The following is a 26,788-nucleotide window of genomic DNA, read 5'->3' as shown; positions in this document are numbered from 1 at the left end:
AAGAAATGCAGCTGGCCCCGTCAACACAACAGGCAGGAAACCACACTGACGCGGTGCACTTAATGCTGGAGAGAAGCGACCCGCTAGTCTTCAAGCGAAAATCTCCGCGAGATAAACGCTCCGGGGGACGTTCAAAATGTGACCAGAATAGTGGGGGAGGGTCATAAAAGCCTTCCCAAGAATGCGACATTTGAACAGACACCCGAAGGACAAAAAGAAGCCACTTAGGTAACACTCTGCATGTGGGGGGGGCTTCAGGCAGTGGGGAGAGCAGGTGCAAAGGCCCCGTGCACACTCAGGAACAGAGAGGAGGAAACCCGCTGGCCCGGCCTGTGGTGGATAAAGGAATGTGGTGACCGTGGCGTGCACAGCACACCGGGCCAGGTCCTATGGGCTGCTCACGGCCGTGGCTAAAAGGTGGATTTTTTTTTTTCCCCTAAATGCAGTGAGGAATCGCTAGAAAGATTTAAGCATTAGAGTGGCGTGACGGGATGTGAATGTTTCAAAGGACGGCTCTGGCGGCATCCGGGGTGCAGGATACAGCAGGCCAGGAGGGGAGTTGCGGTGGCCCCCCGGGTGGGGAATCACGGTGGTCTCGGGGTGGCAGGGAGACGAAGAGAAATCGAAGCGTACTTTGGGGGCGGAAGCCACGGGCCCGGCAGGTGGCAAGTACGCGCCGGCCAGAGGGTGCCCCTGGTTTCTAGCCTAAGCTGAGGGTGGGTGGGGAGGCAGTCCCCCGAGGCAGGAGCCCACCCGGTGCCCGCACGCCACCCCCCCCACCCCCCACGTACCCTCCTGCAGGCGTGGGGTGGGCTCCCGTGTGGTCACCGGCGAGCCGCGTGGGAGGTGGCCGGCGAAGGGCGCCCCGTGCTCCTCGTAGGCCAGGGGGCTTTGGCGCGGCTTGCCCAGCTCAGGCACGATGACCGGGGCCCCCCGGGTGATGGAGCCCCCCGAGCTGCCGGCTGCCCCCGGCCGGCCCTTCAGGCTCTCTTCGTAGCAGGCGCGCTCCAGCGCCCGGGCGTCGGCCATCACGTCCAGCGGGTGCACGGGCGGGAACGTGCGGCCGGGGCTGCCGATGATGGAGCGCACGTCATGCTTTTTGGAGCCGGCGGAGGAGGGGCCAGTGTCATACTTGAGCGGGGTGCCCTGGGGAGACAGGGGTGTGAGCACCGGCCGCAGGACGCCTCTGAGCCTCAGTTTCTCGGCCACGAAGCAGGAGCGACGGCTCACGCCTCCAGGGGCAGGGGGACGAAGGGCTTTGCTGAGCCTGACATGAACGCACGGGTCACCGCCCTGTCTGTCCCTGTCCCGGCCCCAGGGCCACCAAGCTCACAGGCCAGCCATGCCCGGAGCAAGCGGGGACCCTCCGTCGGCCCCTGGAGCCTCGACACCCCCACTCCTCCCACTGGTCTGGGACCCCCTCCCCCCGCCGGCCCACTCGAGGTCACTCCAGGAAATTCAGCAGCAAAACCCAGTCCCACCGCCTGGAGCCCAAGGCTCAGAGGTCAGGGCTGAGGTCTGTTTGCTCTCCGGCCAGAAGGGGCAGCTGAATAAACAGGGGGTCATGGACCACAGTGCAGGCTGGCCGCCCCGGAGAAGCCCCCGCTCTGTTGACACAGCCTTGGGAACCCGGGGTACGGCGGGGGCCGGCGTCTGTAAGCAACAGAACCCTGGGTCTACTCACGGACGTTTTTGTCACTTCCGTAAGAAAGGGAAAGAGATACCCTGCTTCTAATGAGGATACTGTAGAGTCAGACTGGCCTTCCTCTGGGGTCCACGGGCAAGTCTCACCCAGGCCCCTGGCGGTGGCTACCGTCCCCACTGCTTCTCCGGGCATCGGGCACCTTCCCCCCAAGGGAAGCTGGGTCGCCCTCCCGGGATACCCTTCCCAGCCCCGTCTGCCTCACGGCCACGCAGCCCCAGGGACGGTTCCCACCGTCCGTCCTCCTTCCGTCCGGCCACCTCTGACCATGGGAAGGGACGGTGGTTTCCACTACCGGCTCCTTGCACAACGGGAGCTGATCGTGCCCTACTGGGCTGGGGCCTCCTGGGCAGCCGGGGCCGCGGGGGTGCAGCAGGCTGGTGGGGGAAACGGGACGCCGAGAAGCAAAGACGTTGCAGTTGAGGAACATCCGGGTTTCACCAACTGCCGTTCACTTGCTGTGTGACCCTGGGCAAGTCACTTCACGTCTCTGAGCCTCCATTTACACACCGATAAAATGAGACCCTCAGAGCGTGGCTGCGGGGGCTAAACAGGGCACGACGCAAGGTGCTCAGGCGGCACCTGGCCCGTAACAAAAACCCAGACAGCAGCAGCCATTTGTTTTCACGGTGAGCTCGGGGACTGTAGCGGGCTGCCTGGGCTCTCTGGGCCTCAGTCCTTCCAGCTGAAGAATGGGGATAATGGCTACAGACCCCACAGGGCGTAAATACAATTCAACGAGGTCACGGATATAAAGCCCTCAGCACAGAATCCGGAACGCACACGGCAAAGGGTCAGTGGTGAGCAGCTGTGTAATCTCGGGCAAGGTACCCACTGAGGCCGAGCCTCAGTTTCCCCATTTGTAGAGGCCAGGGAAGCGGCTGTCCTGCCCAGCCGGCCCATTACCTGCGTGATGGAGCCCTCCTTGAGCGGCCGCGGGGCCAGGGGCAGCTCGGGCGTGCGCCGCAACTCTTCCCGGGGAATCTCGTGGATGGAGCGGCCGGCCTCCTTCACCGTCGCCACCAGCCCCTCGTGGGCCGGCTTCAGCTTCAGGGGGCCCAGCGCCTCCAGGGGCCGGGCCTTGTAGGCCTCGGCCAGGTCCCGTGGGGGCGGGGGCGGTGGCGGCGTGCCCTCGCGTTTCAGGAGCTTGGCCTCCCGACGGAGGTAGTCTTCCTGGGCCTCCACGTAGGACCGCGGGATCCCTGCCGAGGAGGACAGGGCGCTGGCCCTCGGCTCTGCGCCCCACCATGCCCCGTCCTACCCTGGGGTCTCCGCCCTCCAGTGATTCTGGAGCCAGACGACCTGGCTTCTAGTCCGCACCCGCCGTGTGGCCTTGAGCGCGTGACCTGACCTCTCTGAGCCTCCGAGCCTCAGTCTCTTCACATACAGAACAGGACTACTGATCGAAACCCCTCACCGAGTCGCGCACGTTCAGTGAGATACTGCAGACGGAAAGCACGGGATGGGGCCCGTAGCAGGTGGCTGGCCACCGACCAGCCGCGACAACGTGGGTGACGTGACGACGGAAGCTGCCGGTGAGTGCCAGTAAGCGGTAACGCCGGCCTCACACGACAGCGCCGAAGCGGCACTTGGTGAGGACCGAGCACGAAACAGGCTCAGCAAACCTCGCGAGGGCAGGGCGGCGGCTGGTAATCTGCTTTCCCTCTGCGCTTCTAAGGAACGAGCGTCCCTGCTCTGTTTCAGCCCGTGCCCGTACAGCTCACGTACGTGTGCACGGCTCCCCGCCCCTGCCCGCCCGGAGGGAAACCTCTGAGGGCTCGTGAGAGCTGCCCTGAGGGCAGCGGGTGGCCGGCTGGCACCTTGTGTGATGGAGCCTCGGATGTGGTGCTGCTCCTTGAGGTGGTGGGGGCTGTGTCGCTCCGGCGGGATGGCCCGGCCCATGAGACCTGAAGGGGGGCAACCGCGTCAGGGCTACGTGGGTCCCGTGGCCACTTGAAAGCAGTCCCCACGATGATGGCGGGGGCGCTGGCAACGGACCCTCTTGGTGGGGGACGGGGGGGGGGCCCGTCACCGCCTCCAGACCGCCTCCAGACTGACCTCAGCCAACCCCAGCCCCGGGTTTCCTCTCCGGAAAATCGGGCCAACCGTCCCCACCCTCCCTCCAGGGGGCGCTCTAAGGCACCGAGTTGGGAAGGCCCCCCCCACCAGGTCCCGGTGCCCACCTTCGATGCCGGCGGAGGAGATGGCCCTGCTGACGCGGCCCTCCATCATGTCGTAGGTGCGCTTGGGGGCGGCCGTCTCGTGCGGGGGTCCGGAGCTGCTCCTGCCGTCCTCCTTGGAACACTGGGACACAGATATGCCACCTGGAAAGCAGACCGCGCTCGTGGCGGGGGGCTGGCGGCCCACAGGGCCCGGGGACAGGAGACGCGGCCCCGCCACAGGGCCCGGCTGAGCCTCGCGGGGAACCCCAGCGGGCAGTCCTGCCAGGGCCTGAGCCCCGACCCACCGTCTCAGGGGCGTGCCTTCGGCCACACGTGGCCACGTGGGTGTGCACGCAAACACGTCCTCACACGGGTGCCGGCTTGGGACGTGAACAGCAGCGCACACGCGTGTGTGAGCAGAGTTCCAGCAGCAGCGTGCGACCATTTGTGTGTGCACGTGTGGGCGTGTGCACATACACACACACACCTGGCCGCCGAGAACGAAGCGAGGCCGTGCGTGCAAACGCACCCGTGTGCCTGTGTCCTCGTGCACACGTGTGTACAAGCGTGGACGTGCCTTACGAGTCCACGTGGGGAGAGTGTACAATCTGGGAGGGCTGGCCGTGGTACACGTGGCCTTGCTAAGCCGGGAGAAGCCCAGAGGGGCCCCCCAGACAGGCCCGGGGTCTGAGAAGACAGAGGCCCGGCCTCGTCCGGCAGGCTGGAGCCCCGCCCACAGCCTCTCCCCCTCAGGGCGGCCGAGGCCGGGGTGTCGGAAGTAAGCTCCCCACGGCCCCAGGCCGCCCCCCGAGAACCAGCCCTGCCCCCTGTTCCTACCCGGAGTCCGCTCCAGAGGCTACAGGCCGGCGGCCTGCAGACACACTGGGCTGCTTTTCTTGAGAACTGATCACTGATATCTGAACTCGGTGGTTTCAGACCAAAATGGGAAAAAAGTACATGATATAAAAGGACAGATCAGCAGTTGGCTGGTGGCCTCCCATCCACACGGGGCGACGTCCACCACTGTCGCACCAGTCGCCGTCCGGGCTGCCCGGGGGGGGCCCGTCCCCACCCCCTGCCGCCTTCCACCCGGCCCGCCGCCCTCACTCGCCACGCAGCTCCAGGAAGCACGTCAGGGACTCGAAGGCCTCGTGTGCCCGCATCCTGCACATGACCACTCGAGAGCCACAGGGGCTCAAGAACCGGTCCGGGGACCCGAGCGGAGCCTGTGCCCTCCCTGCCCACACACACCTCGACCCCAGGCCCCCCTCAGCCCCTCCCCGGGCCCTCAGCCACACGCCGACGCTGGCCCCAAACACGCAGCCGATGGCCCGTCCCGCGGCCACCCGGCACCACCTCCACTCCTGGCCAGCACCGAGGGGGCGGGGCGGGCACAGAGGAAAAGAGACGCCCGCTCGCCAGAGGAGAAGCAATTTAGGGCCCTGCAGTGCCAGGGACTGAGCAGAGGTGAGTGCTCAGTGCTGAGAGGGACGCCCATCGGCTGCGTTCTGCTCCAGTGCCCTGGGTGCCCGAGGCCGCCAGGAACCTCATATCCCGGCTCTGGACCCCCAAGTGCCCCCGTGCAGGGTGCCTTGGCTGTGGGCCCTGAACATAGAAGGGGAGAGGGGGCGGAGGCAAGGGGAGGTGGAGGGTCACTCTGGCCATCGCCTCCCGCCGGCCCCCCGTGTGCTGCCGTTCAGAGCTCAGTGTTGGCCAGAACTGCCGGGCTTCCGCTCTCTGACCCAGCCCCGGCTCCCGGTGAAGCCACCTCAATGGGCCAAACACCCTGCTCCCCCGATCCCAAGCCTCCCGGTCTCTCGAGGGGCCAGAGGGTGGCCAGAGAGAAGGACCGCTGTGACTGTACATCCGTAAAGTGGGGACGAAAGGCTTCTCCCTGGTTCTCGACCACTCAGGAAGGGCACCAACTCCCCAGATCTGTTTTCCAAAGGCATCTGGCTGCCTTTCTACCCCCACCACGTTTTTCTGGACCCTCCTCTCTTGAGCAGCTCTAGAAACACCAAAGCCTGGGGTTTAGTGGACAGGGCTGGAGAAGTAGGTTTCCAGCACTCACAATCTGCATCTCACGTGGTGTCCTGAGAGCCCTCTGAGCGGGGGGCCGCATCCGCTGGGCTCCCCATAAACCCCACGTGGCCCCACTTTCCTCCAGCGCCCCCCTCGGCCCTCCGTCTCAAGGTTCTTTCCCAGCACTGATAGACTCCCACGGACGGGAAGGAAGGTCGAGGGCCTGGCTGGCCCCAGGCCGCCCCGCCAGCTCCTCGGGGCTGTTAACAACAGGACTCACCCTCGTAGGACAGGACGTGGCCCTTCTTGCCCTCGTAGATGACGTGGCCCTTCGGCAGGCTGTCCTCCCGGCTGCGGTCCAGACGACTCGGGCTGTCCTCGCCGATGATCCTGGTGATGGTGCCTTTGTACAGGACGTCGGCCGGGGTGCCCTGCGGGCACGGAGCGGGTGAGCCGCCGGCAGGCTCCACGCGGGGGTCCCTCGGGCTCGGCGGGCACGACGCGGGTGCGTCCAGCGTGCGCACACACAGGTGCATGCACACACGTGCTGGGTCCACCAGCGCACACGTGTGTCCATCCACGTGCTGCTCCCAAGGCGGAGGCAAAGCCCGGCGGAACAGCACCACATCAGGAAGGCTAATCCTAAGTGCGCTTACTGAGCGCCCGCCGCGGAACGGAGCCCCTTCTACCTACTAACTCGTTTAATCCTGGCAACAATCCTAAGGCAGGCACGGTCGTGATGCCTATTTCAGACGGGGAAACTGAGGCACTGAGCGGTTAGGTGACTTCACCCGGGGCCACCGGCTAAGGAGGGGCAGGGCTGGGATTGGAACCCAGGTCGTCCGGCCCTGGCGTCTGTGTTCCAACCTGAACTGTATGGGTTTTACTTTCTCAGAGCCCTGACGTGTTAAGCACCAACAGTAACTAATGGGGGTGCTGAGATCCTGTCCCTGTACTGTGCCTGTGACCGTGGGCCAGGCACCCCGGTTTCCCAAACCAGGGTCCGTCAACCCCAGCACTATGACGCGTGGGGCCAGCGTCCTGGGTGTGTGAGATGCGTAGCAGGACCCCCACTATCTATCCGCTAGATGCCAGAACAGCACCGAGCCTCCCCGATCTGCCCCTCTCCAAGGCGTAACAATCCGAGATGTCCCCAGACGTTGCCCAACGTCCCCTGGGAGGCAGAGCTGCCCACAAAGGAGAACCACGGCCGTAGAGTGAGCTCTCCACGAGGGGAGGTATCCAAGCAGAGAGAAGACAGCCACGGGGAGTGCCATCCTGCCCTGGGCAACCTCCAAGAACATGAGCGTGGGGATCAGGTACTGACCCCCAACCGGGTCAGACTGTTGGATGTCAAACAGCAGCTGTACAAACGAGTTGCCGGGTGGCCTGGGTCAAGTCACTTTGCCTCTCTGAACCTCAGTCTGTACGTCCACAAAACGGGAACAACCTCTGCATCTGTAATTCTCAAAGGCGCTTGACACAGACAAGCTCGCCCTAAATCGAGACGTCTCTTTCCTCCTTTTCCTAAGATTACTGGAGCCATTTCACAGATGTGGGGGTCCTACTGAGTGCCAAGCCCCGGACCAGCGAGCCCCGAGCATCCCCAGAGAAACTCGTCTGCTGAGACACTTCCCCCCCCGCAGGCTAAGGGCACGTGCTGGGCTTTTCCTGCCGGCCCTGCGTTGCGAGGAGGGGACAGGAGGACGCTCTCGATGCGGACGACCTCCCCAGGCTTCCCCCAGCAGAGGCTCTGGCCGGGGTCTCCCCGCCCCCGGGAAGCATCTGCGCGCAGCCCGGTAGAGCTGGGGGATAACTGGGCGTCCCACCCGGGGCGCCCAACAGGGCCAAGCTGTCAGGACAGGCTCCTCCAGAGGCGGCCGCTGCCAGCACAGCCCTTAGCCGGGTGGGGGCGGGCGCCATCAGAACCGGGCCTCTGACCGGGCCCCTCTCGGGGAAGGCAGTGGCTGAGCAGACACCACAACGGATGGTGGGAAGGGGCTCTGCTGGAGGCACCGAAGGCGGTCCGGGCTTCAGCAGAGGACGGGACGCGAAGGGCTGCGGACGCCGCCCCTGGGGACGACACACGGGGCAAACCCGTGCGGGCGGGAGACTGTTTGCCTACGGCCTGTTTCGGGGACGGGAGCCTGCAGCCTCCCGGAGCGGACCCCAGCGAACTTCGCTCCCGGGGGCGGGAGGAGCCCCAGGGGGGACAGCGCGCCGGGGCCTCCTCCAGCCTGCGAAGGGGCGGCACGCCCGCTGGGTTCACGGGCGCGTGCGCGTGCCTGTGGTCCGTGCCGGGTTTCCCCACCGCCACCCGGAAGCGAGGCCGTGGGAGCGTCTGACTCCCACGTGTTCTGGCAGCTGTCACCCTCTGCGAAAAACAGCCGACGGGGTGTGAGTGACCGAGACGGCGTGGGTCACAGCTGCCGGGAAACCCGGGGCAGGTGGGCTCCGAGGGGACCCGGAATTCGACCTTTAATCACAACCGGCCCCTTGAGAAAGACTCCGGGAGGAGTGCTTTTCCCCAGAGGGGAAACCGAGTCAGGAGGGGCCGTCCCCTGCTCGAGTGAGTGGGTGGCAGAGCGGGGACCTGAACACCCCGGCCTGACTTTTGCCCCGGGTGCTCGTTCTTTGCACTCAGCGAGGCTGCCTCCCGAAGCCTGTTATTTCAAAACCTACAGCTTTCCTTCCCCTCTGTGGTCTGATCTGAGGCCACCGGGGTCGAAAACGCCTCACTGCCGCCCAGCCTATGGCGGGATGCGGCGCCTCTAACGTGCGTGTGGGTGGGGCGGGGGGTGTCGCGCGAGCCCGTCTGTGCGCCCGCCTGTCCGGCCGTGTGTGTCTGTGCCTGTGTCTGTGCATGCGAGCGTGTCTGTGCGTGTACTTAGGGGCACGCCCACACGTGTGTTCTGGCTCCTCGTTCTCCGGCACCGTGTTCTAGGGCCGGACACGGCTGGGCACGAAACCCCAGGTCCGCTGCTCACTAGCCATGTGACCTCAGCTTTAATCTCTGGGCTTCAGTCTTCTCATCTATAAAATGGGCTATCCTAGCACGGGCTCTGTGCCAGCATAAAGCATCTTGTCTGGACCTGGGCGGAAGGAAGGAAAATAAAGCCCGGGGAGCTAAGGACCCCAGGAGCCAGTGGTGCCACACTTTGTGCTCACTGGCCAGGGAGGAGAGGGTTCAACGTGTCCCGGACGCACAGGGAGCCCCCGGCCTTGGTCAGGTGGAGAACCAAGCTCCCCCCCTGCCGCCCCCATCTGCATCACAGGAGGGCCTCGTGACCGACTCCCCCCAGGGGTGGGGGCCGGCTCGGCCACAGTGCGGAGCACCTGTCCGCAAACAGCCTGAAGGTGGCCTCCACTCCCTGCTCCAGGCACCGCGGCCCTCACTGGCCCTCGCCCGCGCGGAGACGCGCCCACTCGCTATTCCGGGACTCCTGCAGGAGGCTCACCCCCGAGAAGTCTCCCCAACTTGCCCGTCAGTGTGGCCTCAGCAGCCCCGGGCATTCTGAATCATGGTATGTCACTCAGTTTGGAAGTTTGGAGCACCGGGCACTCTGAAGTCACCTGCCCCGTTCTCACGGCCTGTGAGCCCCGGCCTACGTCCTCCGGCTACCCAGCCGGCCCCCTGGGAGCAGCCACTTCTGCGTTTTGCTCAGCACCTGGGGCGCCTGGCTCCACACAGACAAGAGAAACGACCACGGAACGAGCTGCTGTGCCCAGGACACCATCACACCCACCGAGACAGGTGCCATGCGGTGGCACCAGGGGGAACAGAGGGAACGGCCCTCTGCCTGCCGTCAGGGCCGCGTCTGGAGCCGCGGCCCGCGGGTCCTCCCCCCGCCCCTCGTGCGGTGCCCCGGGACACCTACGTGGGTGATGGAGCCGCGGTACGTGATGGGGCTCTCGGAAGGCACCCGCGTGCCGGGGATGCCCTTGGTGATGCTTCCTCCCGGAACCGAGCCCAGAGATGTCCCTAGAAGACACGAGACGCGGGGCATAAAGGGTGTCCACAACCCCTTCCCAGGTCCCGGCCCTAAAAGCCACCCAGACTGGGCTCCTGGTGACCGGCAAGTCCCCCCTTGGGGTCTCCCCTGGGGCAGAAGGTCCCCCTGGTCCTAAATGGCAAGGTAAACCATCAGGAAGACGGGGTTCTGGACCCTGTGGGAGCTGATGACCCCCCGATTTGGGATCAAAGTACCCGTTCCTGCCTCGACCCTCCTCCGAAGAGCAGAGGGGCACGCGCTAGGGACGCAGGGCAGGATCCGGGCCTCACGCCCACCCCTCACGCCCTCACCTCTCAGCACAGATGTCTCCTGGGCTGTGGGCACCCCCAGGTTCTCCGGGGGCCCAGCCTGGCCCCGCGGGGACAGCTGCTCCTGCTTCACTCCGCTGAAGGGCGCTGGGGACGGGTGGGAGCGGTGAGCCACGCAGCACAGGTGCAGGGGCCTGGGGGGACGGCCCCCACTCGGCCCCACCCGGGGGCCGGGCCTCGGCACCCTCCCCTCAAGCCCCCAACGTGCACAGCTGGAGCCGCGCCCAGGCCACCGAGGTGGGGGGCCCAGATCCTTACCCAGCTTCTTGGGGTCCATGGCAAGGGGCAGCCCCATGGTGATGGGGCCCACAGGGGCCTTGGCGTGCTCCGAGTAGGGGACGTGGAGCTGCACCGACATTCCCTGTGGAGGGCAGAGGTCACGGGTTCACGGGCGCCCTCGCAGTCCCTCCGCCACACGCCCAGCCAGAGCGTCCTGACGCCCCTTCTGCGAGAGCCCAAGGGGAGGGGGACGCCGGAATCGCACGCAGGCGGGGAGCCGGGGGCTCAAGTCCCAGGCCGCTGCTCAGCTGAGTCACCCCGGACAAGTCCCCAGCTCTCCTGGGCCTCGATCCCCCCACCTGCGAAGCGGCCATCAGGAGCCGGTGGGGCGTAAGGGAAACGGTGCGCATGGGTGGTCCGGGGCAAAGCGGACACCTGGCCCCCACCCCTCCCCGCACAGGCGGATACATCAGGGAGGCGAAGGGGCAGGCAGCCACAGACGGCTCACCCCGCGCTGTGTCTAGTGCACCCGACCTTCCGTTTCACGGAGGGGAAACCGAGGCACAGCAAGTTTAGGTAATTTGCCCAAGGCCACACAGTCTGCCTGCAGAGTCCGTGCTCTTGACTGCCCGAGTCCCCAGGTCCTGGGGCAAACTCCAGCCCGCTCGGACTCTAGCAGCGAAGGGCACAGAGATGACCCCGGCCCCTCGGGTGCCCAGCCTCCACCGAGGCACCGTTGTTTCCAATGCCCCGCTTTACAGACGGAAAGCCTGAACCCCAAAAGAGGAAGGGGCTGTTCTCTGGGCACCAGGCCACACAGATGCTCCGGGGGGGGTGCTGACCCTCCCGCCTCACCTGGGAGATGGCGTTCATTTGCCTCTCGAGGACGCTGGGGTGCTTAGCGGAGGAGATGAGGGGCGGCGGGTTGGAGATGGTGGGTGGGCGAGGCAGGACGGGCCGGGCGCTGTCATGGAGGCCCAGGGGCAGTGGGTGACCTGTAGGGCACACGCCTGTCCATCACAGGGCCCCTACCAGACAGACCACCCCCCACAGGCGCCTGTCCACATGCGCCCTTCCCTCCCTAAGGAAGCCTCCCTCCACCCTGCCACAGCCCAGCCCCCGTCTAAGCCCCTCACCTCCAGCCTGGACCCCCTTTAACTGGTCTCCCCGTTCCCACTTTACCCCCTCCCCCGCCAACAGCAGCCCATTCCCCCCAAAGGAATTCTGAAAAGCCTACTGGTTCACATCCTCCCCTTGCTGTTTACCTTCCATGGCTCCCCACTGCCCCCAGGGTAAACTCTTAAACTTTGACACGGCTTTCAGGTGCCCCCAACCTGGTGCCTGTGGTCTCCCCGGACCCACAGCTTGGGCACCAAGCTTCCACCAAGGCAGCCGGATTCTGTTTCTCACGTTTCTCCCGCTCTTTCCTACCTCCGACCCTCTGCACATGCAGTTCCTCTGCCTGGCCTGTCTCGCCCTGTTTTGCTCCTGGCTCATTTATCCCACTTGTGCTTTGGGATCAGCTCTGCTTAGGACGGCCTTTGCTGACATCACAGCCCTTAGCAGGCCCCAGACGTGCTACTTCTGTTGCTGGCGGGGCCCGGCAGGACTGGAGGACCCAGAAAGAATCTCAACCCCGGGCTGAACGTATCTGTAAACCAAAGCAGGTCCCTCCCCTCCTCCCTTCCCCCCAGACTTTTCTTTCCACCTGCCCATTCTCTAGCTCTAAGTCACTGGTGGAAGACAGAGCCCCACTCTAGGGCTGCCCCCTCACCAGCTCAAGTACCTCCTATGGCTCCCTACTGCCAGTGGCTTCGACTCTAATCCTGCAAACTTCTCTAATCTCAAAAGACCCCCTTCTTTCCCTTCACCGACCAGACCATCCCTCTTGCTGGGTCCCATCAGATTCTAAGATCCCTCTGCACGCAGCTCCAAACCAGTGCCAAGAGCTGGCACCCAATGACTGCACTGGCCGACAGAGCTTGGGCCGAGCTACTCACCAGGCGGGGCGTAGGAGAAGGCCGAGGGGTCAGGGGCGTGCGGGGAGGCCTTGATCACCTCACGAGGGGGCACAGGGAAGGGCAGGCCCGACGTCCAGCACGGAGGCTCTGTGGGCAGCTTCTGGCCGTCAGCTGCAAAGGCCGAGAAGAACACAGGCTTCTCTGCTGAGGGGATGAGGCAGGGCCGTCAGCCGTACTTGGCCAGCCCCGCCCAAACAAGGCTCTCCTGCGCCCACAGGACTGGCCTTGGGCAAGGATGGGGTCCTGGCCAATAGTAAGGGGGACTATGCCGGGAGCCCACCAAGTCTGCAGGCCAGCACCGCCCTGAGCCCCTGAGATCCCAGGGAGCTTCTAAGCCGCAGTGTGCCAGGCAAGCGAGGGACCCTGGACCAACCTCCAAAGCAGGGCCTGGAGCTGGTGGCCTGGGGGCCCTGCCGCCTGATTCTGTATGGACACTTGCTCTGGAGCATGGCCGCGTCCGCCCGTTTATTTACTGTCTACGGCACAGCTGAGTAGCTGCAGCAGAGACCGTCTGGCCCATAAAGTCTGAAATATTGACTCTCCGGCTCTTTCTAGAACAAGCTCGCTGGCCTCTGCACAATGACGAAGGCTTGCTTCGATACGTATGCCCTGGCAGGAGGGCCGACTGGAGGTGCAGACCCTTGGGATAACAACGACCACCATGGCCGCCTGTTTGCTGAGCACGTACTGTGTGCCAGGCACTGTGCTAAGCATCCCGCCAGCATGGATCCAAGGAGCAAGCTTGCGAGAAGGAGACGGTTACCAGATCTGCTGCATGGAGGGGGAAACTGAGGTACAGACACATCAGTGGAGTTATCCAAGGTCACCACCAAATACGTGGCCAAGTCGGGATTTGAACCCTCAACCTCCTGGCCTCTGCAGCTACAGATAACAGAACAGGAGACTAGGGCCCTCCCACAGCCTCCCACGAGCCGGCACTCGAAGCCCTGTTTGTGTACCGACTCGTTTATCCTCATTGCACCCTAAACGGAACTATCACCGTCTCCATTTTACAGCTGGGAAAACTGAGGCCAGGAGAGGCAAAGTCATCAGGTCAAAGGCCCACCGCTGGGAGGGGAAGGAGCTTCGAGCCCGGGCGGTCAGGCTACAGACTGTGACCTTAACCTTCACTAGGCACTGTGCCCACAGGAAGACGAATGAAAGCTGGCCCCAGGTTCTCAGGCCTGGGGACACCCCGCAGACGTGGCCAGAGGCCAGGGGCCCAGGTCTGTGGTCACGGCATTCGCCCGCCCACCTCCTACTCTCCTGAAATCTGCCCCAAGCTCCAAACCTCTCCCTTGAGAACTGGCTCAGGGACTAGGGGAGGTGAGTGGCTGAGAAGCCAGGCAGGAGACACAACTGGGAAACCCCAAAACTCTCCACCCCTGGGGCAGGCACAGCGGGCAGGTGTCGGCTCTCGGGCCACCTCCGACGGCGCAGGGAGGTTCCGAAGGCCCACGGGAGCGTCAGCACGGAGCAGTGAGGCCCGCCATGCTGCTCTGGATTCTCCACATCTCTCCCACGAGAGACCGAGCCCCCGCCGGACCCATGCCCTGGTGAGGCGGGCAGCCCACAGGAGGGGGTCGCAGATGTGGGGAACAACCCCGTGTACGGATTCAACAGCCCCCGACGGAGGCGCCCCCACGGGGCCTGGCCCGAACACCCCCCCTGGGCCTTGCTCGTGCAGCTACCCACCCCCGCCTCCTGGAGCTCAGCCTGGGCTGTGGTGGGCAGGGGCGGGGGCTGGGGGGCTCCTGGGGCCGGGCCAGCCTGGGCGGGAGGCCAGGGGCCTGGAGAGACAACCTGTTCCTCCAGCTGGCCCCGGGGGAGCCCACGCAGGAGCCAGGAAGCAGGGGAGCTCCCGAGAGACCAGAATGGTGCCTGAGGCCAGGGGCGCTGTCTGCCGCGGGGAGCCATTCCAGGAAAACAGTGCCCCCCCCCCGTCCCCCCCCCCCCGTCCCGCTGCAATCAGAAACCACCGGTGCTGGCACTCAGGACAGCGCCCATGACCTGTCCCAGCAGGTCCTGGCTGGCCCCGGGTGATGCCCGGCCACCCGAGGGTGGCCTAGCCCTGCTCAGATCCGGCACGGGTCAGAGCTGCTTGGGGCCCTGGCCTTGCCACGCAGCAAACCCCTGGGCTGGTGCCCCGAGCCTGGAATGTTCTCCAGGGCCAGGCCCGGCTCCTCCCCGTAGTGAGGCGTCCTGGTCCCAGCGTGGGGGGCTGGCAGGGTCCCGGGAGAAGGCAGACACCCCGCACCCTCATCCCCACTCGGGTCCCTCAGCAGGCCCGGCTGCCTTCTGCCTCTGAAACAAACTCCCCGCCTCCGTGGTCACCCCTGCAGTGCAGACTGCCACCACAGCCGGTCGGGAGCAGCACGGTGGCCTCCCCCATCTGCCCACAACTCCCTGTGGCCCTTTCTCCTCAACAATGGCCAGAGAGAGAGGGACATCTTTCCAAAACATAAATCAGATTACTCCCCACAGCACAGACACATCAAAATGCCTCCCAAAGAGGCCTCTCCTACACCCGAGACAGAATCCCTGTGGCACCATGGCCTACGAGGCCCTACATAATCCGGGCCCCAGTTTTCCTGCTCTGATCCTCTCTCCTACCCCCTCACCGCCCATATCCACCTTTTGGCAGCGCCCCAAACACACCAAGCTTGTCCCTACCCCAGGGCCTTTGCATGTGCTATTCCCTCTGCCTGGAATGAATGCCCTTTCCCCACATCTTCCCATGACCGACTCCTCACCTCCACAGAGACCCCTCCTCTGAGCCTCCCCGACCCTGTTTCGTTCTTTAACTGCGTGAACGACTCCAAAGTCGTCTTGCTTCTTTCTGTGTGTGTCCTGGCTTAACGTCCTTCTCAACCACAAAAAGGGCCCTCGATCCCTTCACCTTGCTCACTGCCAACTCCCCGCCGCCTGGCACGGCACTTGGCCATCACAGGTGTTCAACAAGTGTCCCGACCCAGTGGCCAGCAGACAGCCTGCGTGCCGGCCAGGATGCACCCCCGCCCCCCCCCACCCCCCGTGTGGGTGGCGTCTAACACTTCGCGCAGCAGGGGAGAGCGGACGCGGGGAGGCGAGGGGGCAGGCTGATTACACGGGGCATGTCTGGCAGGCCCGTGTCACTAGTGGGAAGCGTGGAGCGGCCCTCCCTCAGGGACGGCCCTGCTTTTTGTTCTCACGCAGGCGCACAGCAGCACCCTCAAGGGGGCCCACGGCCAAGGGCCAATCCGGCTTCCTAGGGAAGGGCTCTGTACGCGAGAAGCGGGTGCGGGTGGCACCCGCCCTCCGACCCCTCGAGCGGCCAGCGGGAGCCGAGGCTGGCCCGGCACGGGGGGGCCCCTGGAGGAACTGCGCCCAGCACCTCTGATGCGCACCGACCCACCGCGCGCCAGGCTGAACGGGGAAGGGTGCCCCTTCGGGGACCCGGGCCTGGAACTTCCTGGGCCCGATGGGGAGTGTGAGGCGGAGAGAAACCACGCCTGGCCCGTCTCCTGACCTTGAGCTTCCCGCGGCCGCAGCAAAGCGCGCCCCGGGCAGCTGCTGTAACACAGCCGCTCCGGGAATCACCCCACGGGCTCCCCGCTGGACCCGGCGACCTCAGCCCGGAGCAAGGTCAGGGTGAGCGCTGGAGTGGGGCAGCGCTTCCGGCCCGGGGCCCAGAGCCGCTGCCAGCTGGGCGCCGAGCCTCCTCTACGGTTCTAGAAGCTCACACGTGGGCGGAATCCCGTGGAATCCGAGGCTGCACCACAGACGCGCTTACGTGCAGACACAGCGTCTTTGAACAACTTTTAACGTTGCCAGTGCCGAGAGACTAGACCTCACGTGAAAACACGGGTTCCTGGCTCCTCTGGAAGAACAACGGCAGGCCCGCACCGCCACGGGGTGACTCGGCAGAAGCCAGCAGGTGCCCGCCTCACACCAGGAGTTCCCGGTCCGCCACCGTTCCCAGCATGCCCCACTGCCTCGCCGCCACCGCTTCCGCTCACCTACCCGGCTCGCCTGCCCCTACAGGCTCGGAGCCGCGACAGCCGGCCCACGCGCACAGACGGCCCTCATCCCCGTCCCCGTCCCTGTCCCCGTCGTGCCCCCCACGCCCCCCTACTCTCCACCACGGCCACGGGCACCTACTCACCCTCCTTCTCAGCAGGAGGCACGGGGCTCCTGCTTTTGCCTCGGGGGCTGTTGCCGGGCTGCTGGGGGGTGTCGTTCTCCGGCTGCAGGTGCTGTGGTGGCGGGGGGGCAGGGGGAGCCGCGTCCTCCCGGGGGGGCTCGTGGACTTTGGTGACCTGCTGAGAGAAGCGAGGGGAAATGAGTATCTTGACAGGCCGTCCGTGGGCCACAGAGATCGGGGAAAGCCTTCCAGGCCCCCCGCAGGTGACAAGCCCGAAGGCCAAGGCGGCGAGGTGTCCAAAGGCACGCAGCTCAGGGGGCGGGAGGGTAGGTCTTTGCAGAAAGGGCACGGGGTGTGGCCGCCCGTGCCCCCTGCCCTGAGTCTCCGCGGGTCTGGGAGGTCGGGACGGACGAGCAGGACCGCGCTGGGCCCCGGCAGCTGGCCGTACAGCCTGGCCCGCCCCGTGCCCCTCACTCCGAAAGCCCCTCAGCCCGCAGCCCCCCAGCCGCACACAGGGAGCCCGGGCACACCTCCTCAGAGAGGAGCGGCCTTGGCAGAGGCCGGGCCGTTGTGACGAGGGGGCTCCTCCAAGGGGCTGCCTGCGCGGCCTCGAGCCTCCCCACAGCCTCTCCTGGGGAGCCTCCCACAGGGTCTCTTGTTTAGAACAGGGGAGGCCCCACCTTTCTGCCCACGGTGCTGAGACAGCCAGGGGATGTCCTGCCCTCCCTGGTCTGGGGGAGCTCTGGAGAAGCCTCGGGGGGCAGGGCGGAGGTGGGCACGGTGGGCACGGCCCCTCGGGGCGGAAGGGCCCTCACGGGCACTGGGGCAGGAGGGAGACCCGCAGGCCGCAAGCTCCCTGGTTCCTCCAGAGCCCCACCCTGCATGCCCGCCAGAGCCCTGGAGCTGTTCCCGCCTCATCTCCATGGGGATTTCTCCAGGAAACAGGAGGCTGCCGGGAAGGGCCGAGAAGAGCGAGGCTGCAGGTGCTGGCCCCCCCCCCCCCGCCCCCCCGGAGCTGGGCACCCGCCCTCCTGCGCTGCCTCCCTGAATCGGAGCTGAAGGTGGGGCGCGTGGGGGGCTGCTGCCTTCCTCGCAGGAGTCCTGGGGTGCGGGAGGGGCGCCCGGGCACTCACGATCGGGGGTATGGCGGCCGCCCGCTGCTTCAGCTGCTTCAGGTCCAGCGGCTTCTGGGGGGAGGCGTTGGCTCTGGTGTCACTGCTCGGGGTGAGGAGGCTGGGCCGTGGTGACAGCAGCCTGAGGGGGAGAGGAGCGTCAGCCCACAGGCTCACCGCTGCCCTCTCCGGGCTCCAGCCCTGCAGGACCCGACCAGAGGGGGCCGCCAGAAGCGGGGCAAATGTCCAGGGTCACCCGGCCGAGGAGACCAACCAGGACTCGGGGGGGTGGGGAACGGGGACAGGCGACTCCTCCCTCCCTCCTCTGGTCCCGGCCGGGTCCGTGAGGAGCCAAGACCCGCTCCAAGCCCAGCCCCGAGGCCCAGGCCAGGACTAAATACCCCCCCTGAGACAGCCCCAGGCAAGCAAAGTCCCAGGGAAGCCAAGACTCAGGGCCCGCGCCGCACAGGGCTCTTCCAGAGCTGCAGCAAAGCCAAAGACTCAACCAGATTAAGGCTCGGCGAGCTTAAGAGATTCAGGGAGATTATTCATCACCCAAATAGGGGAGGCTCAGGTGCCCGGCGTGGAGCTGAGTGGACCCCACGTACTGGAGGCAGGAGCCGGGGACCCCACCCACTGAACCAGAACTCGCACCTCACCGGCCCACCGCTTCTGAGGCACTGAAAGCAGGCAGGCTGCAAACTTCGTGTGGAGGGCCCGGTCAGCATGCACCTGTCTGCCCATCAGCCACAAGCACGGCCGCGAGCCGAACCGGGCCCGTAAGTGCTTCATTCCACAGAGCACGGTCGCCTCGTCTGCTGCTGACACACACGACCGAGAACCCGCACTGGGCACCTGGCAGGGCCCAAGTGGATGCCAGGGACGGGGCCCCGCCCGTGCAGGGGCACCCAGACACAGCCTGCCCTCTTCATGGGCGTCACCTCCTTCAGGAAGTCCTCAGGGATTTCCAGGAAACCCCAGAGTACTGGGCACAGCAAGCTGCCACAACCCCTATCCGCCTCTCTCGTTGGCAAGGGGTCTCTCGGGTGGGATCTCAGTCTGCCCCAGCCTGACCCTCACCTACCGACCTTGGCTGCCAGGTTCCCGCCCAGCTCCTGACTCCCTCCCGAGACCTGCACTTGCTGAGCATACAGCAGACCCAGCGCTGTGCCCCAGGAGCACGGAGAGACCCAGGATCCAACCTCTGCCCGCGGGACGCCACCGGTGACCCATCAGGGCGTGCGAGGGCACTGGCCCTGGGCCGGGACTCGCCTGGGGGCGGGGGGGGGGGGGGGCAAAGCTGGGGCCGGGTCCCACGGCCAGAGGGTCCCGTGGGCACAGCCCCTACTGTGTGCCGTGACCGGGTCAGGCGACGCCACGTGCAGACCGTAAGCCACAGCCGCTGCCTTCCAGGCAAGAGCCGTGACAACGAGGACGTGGCTCGCGGCTCTCTGCGCCCAGCAGCCGGAGCCAGACGCCCAGCCGTGAGGTAAACGTGCCTCCTTCCTGGGCACGGAACAGGGCGCACACCCGACTCGAGGCCTCGGCGCCTTCTGCTCTCCGTGGTGGCCGAGCCGCCGAGCCACGGCCATGACAGCCCGTCCTGCGGGTACCGCCTCCCGCCCGCATCTGCCACACGCTCGGCTGAGCAGCGACAGACGCGGTGACGCCCGCCGGGGCTGCCCCTGGCGCGCAGGGGAAGGTCGTCCTGACTTCTCCGTGCTCCGCCGGCCTCCACGGTCCTCCCCACCTGCTCCCCCTCCCGCCCGCCCTCACCTCTCTACCTGCCCTGCTCATGCTCCGAGGGCTTCGGGCCTCCCTCCCCTGTGGCCGCTGCCCCTCCCTGCCCCCCTGCACCAGGCACCCCGACGGGCGTGAGCACCCGGGCCATCAGCAGTCCTGATGTTCCCCGCCTGCCTCGAGGGCCCCCACACCCGGCCTCCCCTCCCCTCCGCCTCCCAGCATCCATTGAAACCAACGGGCACTTGTTAACCTGAACCCAGAAACGAACACCCTGCAGCCGCTGCGGAAGAAGCCTGGCAGTTACTGCAAAGGCAAGACGGTGACCGTCTGACCCGGCGGCCCCACTCTGGGGGCGTCTGCCCAGGAGAACTGAGAACACGGGTCCACGCACGCACGCACAAGGTCGGTGCGCTCAGGTCGCGGAGGCGCTGTGGCCACAGCCAAAAGGTGAGAAACCACCCATGGGCCCAAAATCGGCTTCAAGGATACACAAAACGTGGTCCGTCCACACGGTGAAATAGGAACCAGCCATAAGAAAGAAGGAGAAAGTACCGGGAGGATCCGGAAAACCACGTGCCAAGCGAAAGAAGCCAGACGCAAGAGGCCACACGCATGAATCCACCGGGATGAAATGCCCAGAGGAGGCAAACCCAGAGACAGGAGCTAGGGGAGTGGGGGGCCGGGGGCCAGGGGCGGCGCGGGGAGGGGGGCGGAGCACAGCGTTTCTCTGGGGTGGGGGCGTGGGGTGACGGAAACGTTCTGGGCTTCAATGGCCATGATGGCCGCACACCTCTGTGAACAGACTGAAACCCGCTCGGCTGTACACGTTAACGGCTACATAGTACACTATGTGAATTGTATCTCAATAAAGCTGTCACGAGAGAAAAAGAAAAAAAAAAAGAACGTACTGTACGCTAGCCGTAAAATCAAGAGTTTGATTAACCGTATTGCTTCCAGGAACAGTAAGATGTCGTATTTGACGCATACACAAAAACACAGACACAAGTATTAAAGTTGAGAAGTAACATTTTGTGTCTGCGTAAACGCTTTTAGAACACGCATAAAGCAAAGCGTCTGGTCCCCGCCAACGAGGCCGTGAACCAGGGCCTTCCCCTGGTGCCTGTGCCCGCCTTGGTTTCCCCACCTCCTCACCCAGGGAGGGGCAAGTCAGACTGGAGGGCAGAAGGGCAGGGGCTGCCCCTCTAAGGCTCTCCACAAGCAAGCGCTGGGGGCACGCATGGAGACCCGGACCCCTCTTGCCTGGGCACCCCCACAGAGTGAGGCAGGAGCTCAGTGGGGACTGGGGCCACGGGCGCCACGCCCCGCAGCCAGCCCCACCCCTCACTGTGAGAGGGTGGCATCCCAGAGCAAGGGTCTGGGTTCAAGTCCTTCACAGGCCTCAGGGTCTGGAACCCCCAAAGGCACGGGAAGACGGGCGCTCCCACCGCTCCCAACCTCCCCTCGTTCCAGCAGCCACAGCGGCTGAGCACCGCCTCCAGGAGCCTCCTCAGGGGCGGCTGGGCCTCTGTTCTCTTTCCTTTGTTTTCTTGGAAGACAGCAGCTTTTATTTTCCTCTCGGGAGGCCCGGGTGGGGCGGGGCTCTCGGAGCCTGGCACCAGGCATGTGACCCGGGAGAGGCAGGGGAAGGCGGCAGCACGGCCGGGAGCAGTTCAGGGCTCACGCTCCCCGTTCGAATCCCACCTTCAGCCGTATGACTGAACCACTGTGCCTCAGTTTCCTCATCTGTAAAATGGGCATGAGGACCGTCACCCCCTCCCCACCCCTGCCACCGGGAACTGTTCTCTGGGGGAACAAGGGAGCACACACACAGAATACCGACAGCAGCACCCTGGGCTGAGCGGGACAGGGGATCTCCCAGTCACTGTGGGTTTCCTTCCCACGCTGGAGGGCCAGGGCTGGAGCGGGGGTGACCGATGAGCAACAGGGGGCTGGGGACGCTCTGGGTCTGCAACAGGGCGCCCCTCTTCGCTAGTGCCCCCCTTGGCTTCCCCATTATCACCAGGCTGAGACCATCCTCGCTGCCACGCTGGGGCTGGAGAGGGAGGGAACCTGTCACCTCCTCTGTCACCTTCTCCCCTGCCCATCTCCCTCGCTCCACCCCGCCGCAGGCCTCTTTGGCCTCCACCGAGCAGAAGCTCATGCGGCCACAGGGCCTTTCCACCGCCTGTTCCTGCCCATACCTCCCACCACCGGCTCTGATCGCCCTCCCACGCCACCTCCTCAGAGAGGCCTCCCTGACTGCTCCCCACACCCCGATCTTCCCATCACCCACTCATCACAGGAGCAGTTGTTCCGCCCCTTTAATGTTCCCGTGCCTTGCTGGCCGCTCCCACCAGAGCAGAAGCGCTCTGGAACCAGGGCTCGCCTGTTCTGTTCCCAGCATCCCTCGCACCTAGAAGGGCGCCTGACGCGCACTGGTGCCCGGTGATTTATGGAATAAAGCAACGAAAGGGAAACTGCTGGTAGGATTCTTGCAGAATTTCAGGGGCGCAGTGGAAGAACCCACACTCCAGCGGCTCTTGGAGGAAACCTGCAGCGTTCCCGCAGCGGACCCACAGGCGGCAAGCTGTTCGCTGAGCACCTAGCATGTGTGAGCCAGGCACCAGGCCCGTCTGTGCTGCTCACGGTGAGCCCGCAGCGGGGACACTGAGGCCCAGGGGAAGGGGCTCTCCGAGGTCTCCAGCCCACGAGAAAGTGCCAAGGCACCTTCTCTGGAAACTGGGACAGAGGAGGGCAGGCGAGCTCTAGGCTTTGCAATCGGGGCCACTATCTCTGGTCGGCAGCCAAGAAAACTCCCGGCCAAGCTGCCTGCAGAAGGTGACAGACAGCGAGAGCAGAATAGGGTTCCTCCCTCCAAAGGTCGGCCGGCGGGGGCCAGAACCACACGCATCTTGGGCGCGTCCAGGGCCGCCCGGCTCACCACACCAGGGCCGCCAGGCGGGAAGGAGGGCGGGGGGCGGGCGGCCAGGACCTGGGGTCGTGCGGGGGCCCACCCGTCCCGCCAGCCCTTCCGGGAGGCCCTGGCTGCCAGGGCCTGCTCTGACGCATCTTGCCTGCGCGGCCGCGGCTGGGGGGGGAGGGAGGGGTGGCAGGCGGCCAGCCAGGAAGAGGTCAGCGAGCTGGCCTCAGTCCAGCCTGGCTCTGAGGGCGGGGGCCCAGCCTCGGTCACACAGGGCGTGACTAAACCAGGTGTCCTGACTCCCAGCCCAGGGCTGCTGCTCCCCGGGGATCGAATGCTGGACGTCCAGGCAGGAAGAGGGGACAGAGCCAGACCCAGCAGGACGGGGCAGGGGGAGGACACGTTCCCCGGGTGGGGCTGTTCTGCTGAGGGTGCGGGGCCTTCGGGCCTGGCCAGAGGGATCCAGGGGGTGAGGGGGGCTGAGCCCAGGCTTCCCAGCTCCCCAGTCTGGGCAGGCCACGTGAGCCCAAACACACTCCGGGAGGCGGCTTATCAGCACGGCTGCCCCATGAGCTCAGCACTCTTCCCGCTAAGAGCAGAAACATATGTTTCCATGACTCCGTCCCCACGGCCAGCAGGAGCAGGGTGGGGAGCAGTCCGCCCTGACCCCATTACCCAGGCACAAAGAGCGAGCGGAGTGGCTGGACCCTGGCCGTGGGCCCAATCCTCCACTGAGGGCACTGTTTTCCAAGGGCAAGCTCAGGAGCTCTGAGCCCCCGGAAGCTGGCCCGGCCTCTGCCCGTCACAGGGCCACCCACCAGACTGTCCCCCTCCTGACACAGGTGGGGTGAGGCTGCCGGTGGTGGCCCCCAGGGACCCCTGGAGACGGAAACCTGGGGACAACATGGCTCACCTCCTTTTGTGGAACGTGTGAGGACCCAACGAGCTCTGGATGAATCTGATTTCCCCATGGAATGTTCTAGAACTTGCCATTCTAACGTGCCCCAAGGTGAATCACGGGGCAGAGGAAAGGCTCCGAGTGAACTCGGCGATTTGAAAGTCAGATTTTCCTCCCTCTCGCTCTGCCCAGAACTTTTCCGAGAGACGGGAGAGGAGAGACAACAGACCGCACTGTTTTTAGTCAAAATAAAAATGACCCGCCTGCCTCACTAGAAAACATTCCTCCAGTGTCCAGATGTGGGTGGGAGTGGGCCTCTGTACCTCTGCCCTCAGCTGCCCGCAACCGGCCCCGAATCCGGGGTATGAGCTTTGCTTCTGGCCGAGGGTCTCAGGGTCCCCAAGCATCTGTGCCAAAAGTGGCTGAAATCCAGTGCTCCGGGGCTTGGGGTGAGAACCATCCTGTGCCAGGGGCAGAGACAAAAGTGAGAAAGGGAGGAACGCGTCTCAGAACCAGTGGCGTCCAAAGAGAAACGGCACGGGGTCCCTCCAGGCCACCCTAGCAGGAGAGCGGCCTCAACAGCTCAATCCGTGGGAGCCAGGACACGGGCCCCAAGCGCCTGCACCCAGACCTTTGGCGGACGGGACAGGAGCCGCCAGGGACCTCGGGATCCTGCGACCAGCAGCCTCAGGCAGACCCGCACCACTGTCCGCCGGGACGTGGCAGGCCTCTCTCACCCCCGCGCATCGCCCCGCGTTGGCAGCTGGCTGTTCTCAGAGCCTAAGTCACAGCCGGCTGAGCAGAGCATTCCCCTGAGAACGGGGCCAGGAGCTGGCACGGCCAGCTGACCCTCGCTGGGTCGCTCCGTCACTCTGCCCGCAGCACACGGGCTCCTTCCCACCCCCGGACCTTGGCACTGGCCCTGTTAAGGATGGAATTGTGACCCCCACCCCCACCCCACCCCAAACACGTTCAAGTCCTAACAGCCAGGGACTTGTGAACGTGACCTAATTTGGAAAACAGGCTCTTTGCACACGTGATCAAGTTCAGATGGGGTCATTCAGGTGGCCCCGAATCCCAGGACGGTGCCCTCGCAAGGGAAAGAAATGTGGGGAAAACGGCACACGGACACGGAGGCAGCGGTAGGGGTGCAGAGCACCAAGCACGGCCAGCCGCCGGCACAGTGGCAGGGCCCCGGCCGCACCGGCACACCTCCGGCCACCCGGGTCGCGGGGCTTCGTGCTGCAGCCCCGGAAGCCAGCCCCCCCCCCGCCCCCGCCCGGCGCGCTTCCCCCTCGACCGCCCCCTCCTCCAGCCGGGCCGTGCTCCCGAGGGCAGGCACAGAGGTTCTGCGGGGGACAGAAGCCGCCTCCCGGTGTGCCCACCGCTCACCTGTTCTTGTCGCCCCCCTCGGGCTCATCCACCTCGTCCGCACTGCAGGTGGCGCTGGAGTCGCTGTCCTGGGGGGCCCCTGCTCCCTTGGTCGTGGGGGCTTTGCCCCCAGGGCCGCCGCCCTCTTTCTTCTCCACCTTGAGGGCCCCCTCGGGGGCGGCCTCCACGCTGGCCTCAGGGCCTCCTTTGCCCTTGTGGGGCCCGTCCTCCGGGGCCTCCTCTTTGCATTCGCTCTTGATGGGCTCTGTGGGGGGGGCCTCGGCAGGCTCTTCTGGCTTGCCCACGTCCACAGACAGCTCCTGGGCCACGGGGGGCTTCTGCTCCTCCTCCTCTGCCACCAGGGGGGCCGTGGCAACCTCTTCTTCCTTTTCCTCCTTGGGGACCACAGGAGGGGGTGCGGTGGGCGATGGGGGTGCCGGTGGGGGCGTGGGCGGGCCGGCGGCTTCGGGGGCTGGAGTGGGCTCGGCGGGGGCCAGCGCATCCTCCGGCGGTGGTGTGGGCGGCTCAGGGGCTGGCACGTCGGCGCCTGGGGCAGGCGGGGGCTTGGGCCCGTTCTGCCCCGCGTCCTTGGCGGCCTCGGCGCGGGGGGAGGGGATGCTCTCGGTGTCAGAACTGTTGTTGACGGTGGCTGCGGGAGGGGTGGGGAGGAGGAGGGTGAGTGGTGCGGGGGGCACAGGGGTAGAGGCAGGGGCGGCCTTCTTCAAGGCCAGACCTGCCCGTCCCGGCTCCAAAGCACAATCTCAGGATGCAGCTGCCCCATCAAGGCTCCTACACACCTGGGTACCCTGCCCTGCCCCCCTGCCGACCCCGGAGCCCGGGCCCTGGGGTCGCCGGCACCCCGGTGCGGCCAGGGCTGCGGCCTTAGCGCCCCGTCCCTGTCTGCGTGCACGCTGGAAGCCCGGCCACGGTAATGCGCGTTACCTCTGGGCCTCGCTTTCCCCATCCGTAGAGTGGGGAGAGCGACTCCCAGCTCACAGGGAAAGTAAGCCAGGAGGTGTGGCAGCACAGGGTGACGCTCGGTGATGATCTGCTATTACATCACCACGACAACGTAAAAGGGGCCCATGAACTCTGAGGAGACTGAGGGGAAAGGGGGGAAAGCCTCAGCACCCCCATCCCATCCCACAGGGCCTGGCACACAGCAGGTGCCCAGCAACGTTCTTCGAGTGGCCCAATGTGGGTACAGACGAAAGGCGAGGACAGCTAGGCTCTGACTGGGCTCTTCAGCCTTAAAAAAACACACTCCTGCCACTTCTTTGGGTCTCGATTTCCCCCACTTTGTGTAAAACGGGGACATTTGAGAACCCCTGCACTTGCTGTTGGCGAATGAAACGACATAAAAGTCACGAATGGAAGCACCGATGAAAGCCAACAAGACGATGGAACCGAGCGTACAGATGTGCACGAGTGTGTCAGGGAACAGCACGGGGAACAGACACTGAGCCGGGGAGGGGCACAGAGGCAGCAACAGCACAAATGGTGGCACTCACAGAGGCATGCTCACAGAATTGGGGCCCCTCGCTGAAGACGGGCGACCGCAGGATGCCCCGTACCCCCGGGCAGCCCTAACCCTATCCCACCCCCAGGCCAGATGGCTCCATTCGTACCTGGGCCACTGCATTCCCCTCTGGGCACCTCGTTCCCAGAGGCGTGTAAGGCTGGAAGGAAGGGAGAGAAGGGTTAGAAGCAAGGCGGCAGGAGCAGCAGGCGGGAGAGAGGAGGCGGCCAGGGAGGCGGGCCGGCAGTGGGCCTGGGGCCCGGCAGGCGGCAGGGAGGAGCCATGGCAGCTCTCGGCTTGGAGCGACGCACCCTCTCCCTTCAGCCCCGACGGTCCGCAGCGGCCCTGGCCCATGACGGGGTCCCGCCAGTCCCACCCACTCCTGGGTGTCTCTGGACAAGTCACTGGCCTCGTCTGGCTCTGGGTTCCCAGGACCCCGGGGGGTGGGGGCGCCGGCCTCAGAGGCGGCCAGGACTGCAGGACGGGCCCCCACCCCAGCGCCCAGCCATAGAGCCGGGCCGGCCGGGGCTGCCGTGGCCCCGGACAAAGGCCTTCGGCCTTCACGACCCCCACTGCCCCCCGGCCTCTCCCACTTCTGACCTCCCTTCGAGGCCTACCGCTTCCAGAAATAATAACCAAAACAACAGCGACACAG

General features: G+C 65.6%; 1 protein-coding gene across 1 annotated transcript in view; it reads right to left on the bottom strand.

Moving 5' to 3' along the window:
• The window catches only part of NCOR2 (nuclear receptor corepressor 2), a 212,555-nt gene that overhangs the window by 17,331 nt on the left and 168,436 nt on the right, over positions 1–26,788 (bottom strand). The window contains 14 exon segments of the mRNA XM_053901929.1: positions 792–1,146; positions 2,609–2,904; positions 3,523–3,609; positions 3,886–4,026; positions 6,167–6,317; positions 9,765–9,868; positions 10,190–10,294; positions 10,466–10,568; positions 11,282–11,421; positions 12,427–12,588; positions 16,592–16,748; positions 17,704–17,824; positions 24,636–25,263; positions 26,243–26,293. Coding sequence (XP_053757904.1) covers positions 792–1,146; positions 2,609–2,904; positions 3,523–3,609; positions 3,886–4,026; positions 6,167–6,317; positions 9,765–9,868; positions 10,190–10,294; positions 10,466–10,568; positions 11,282–11,421; positions 12,427–12,588; positions 16,592–16,748; positions 17,704–17,824; positions 24,636–25,263; positions 26,243–26,293 — 2,601 coding nt within the window.

Source organism: Panthera pardus, unplaced genomic scaffold (assembly GCF_024362965.1).
Source record: "Panthera pardus isolate Hobbes unplaced genomic scaffold, ASM2436296v1 HiC_scaffold_15, whole genome shotgun sequence".
NCBI classification, from domain to species: domain Eukaryota; kingdom Metazoa; phylum Chordata; class Mammalia; order Carnivora; family Felidae; genus Panthera; species Panthera pardus.
The sequence above is the reverse complement of the archived record's forward strand: the minus strand, read 5'-3'. Positions and strand labels throughout refer to the sequence as shown.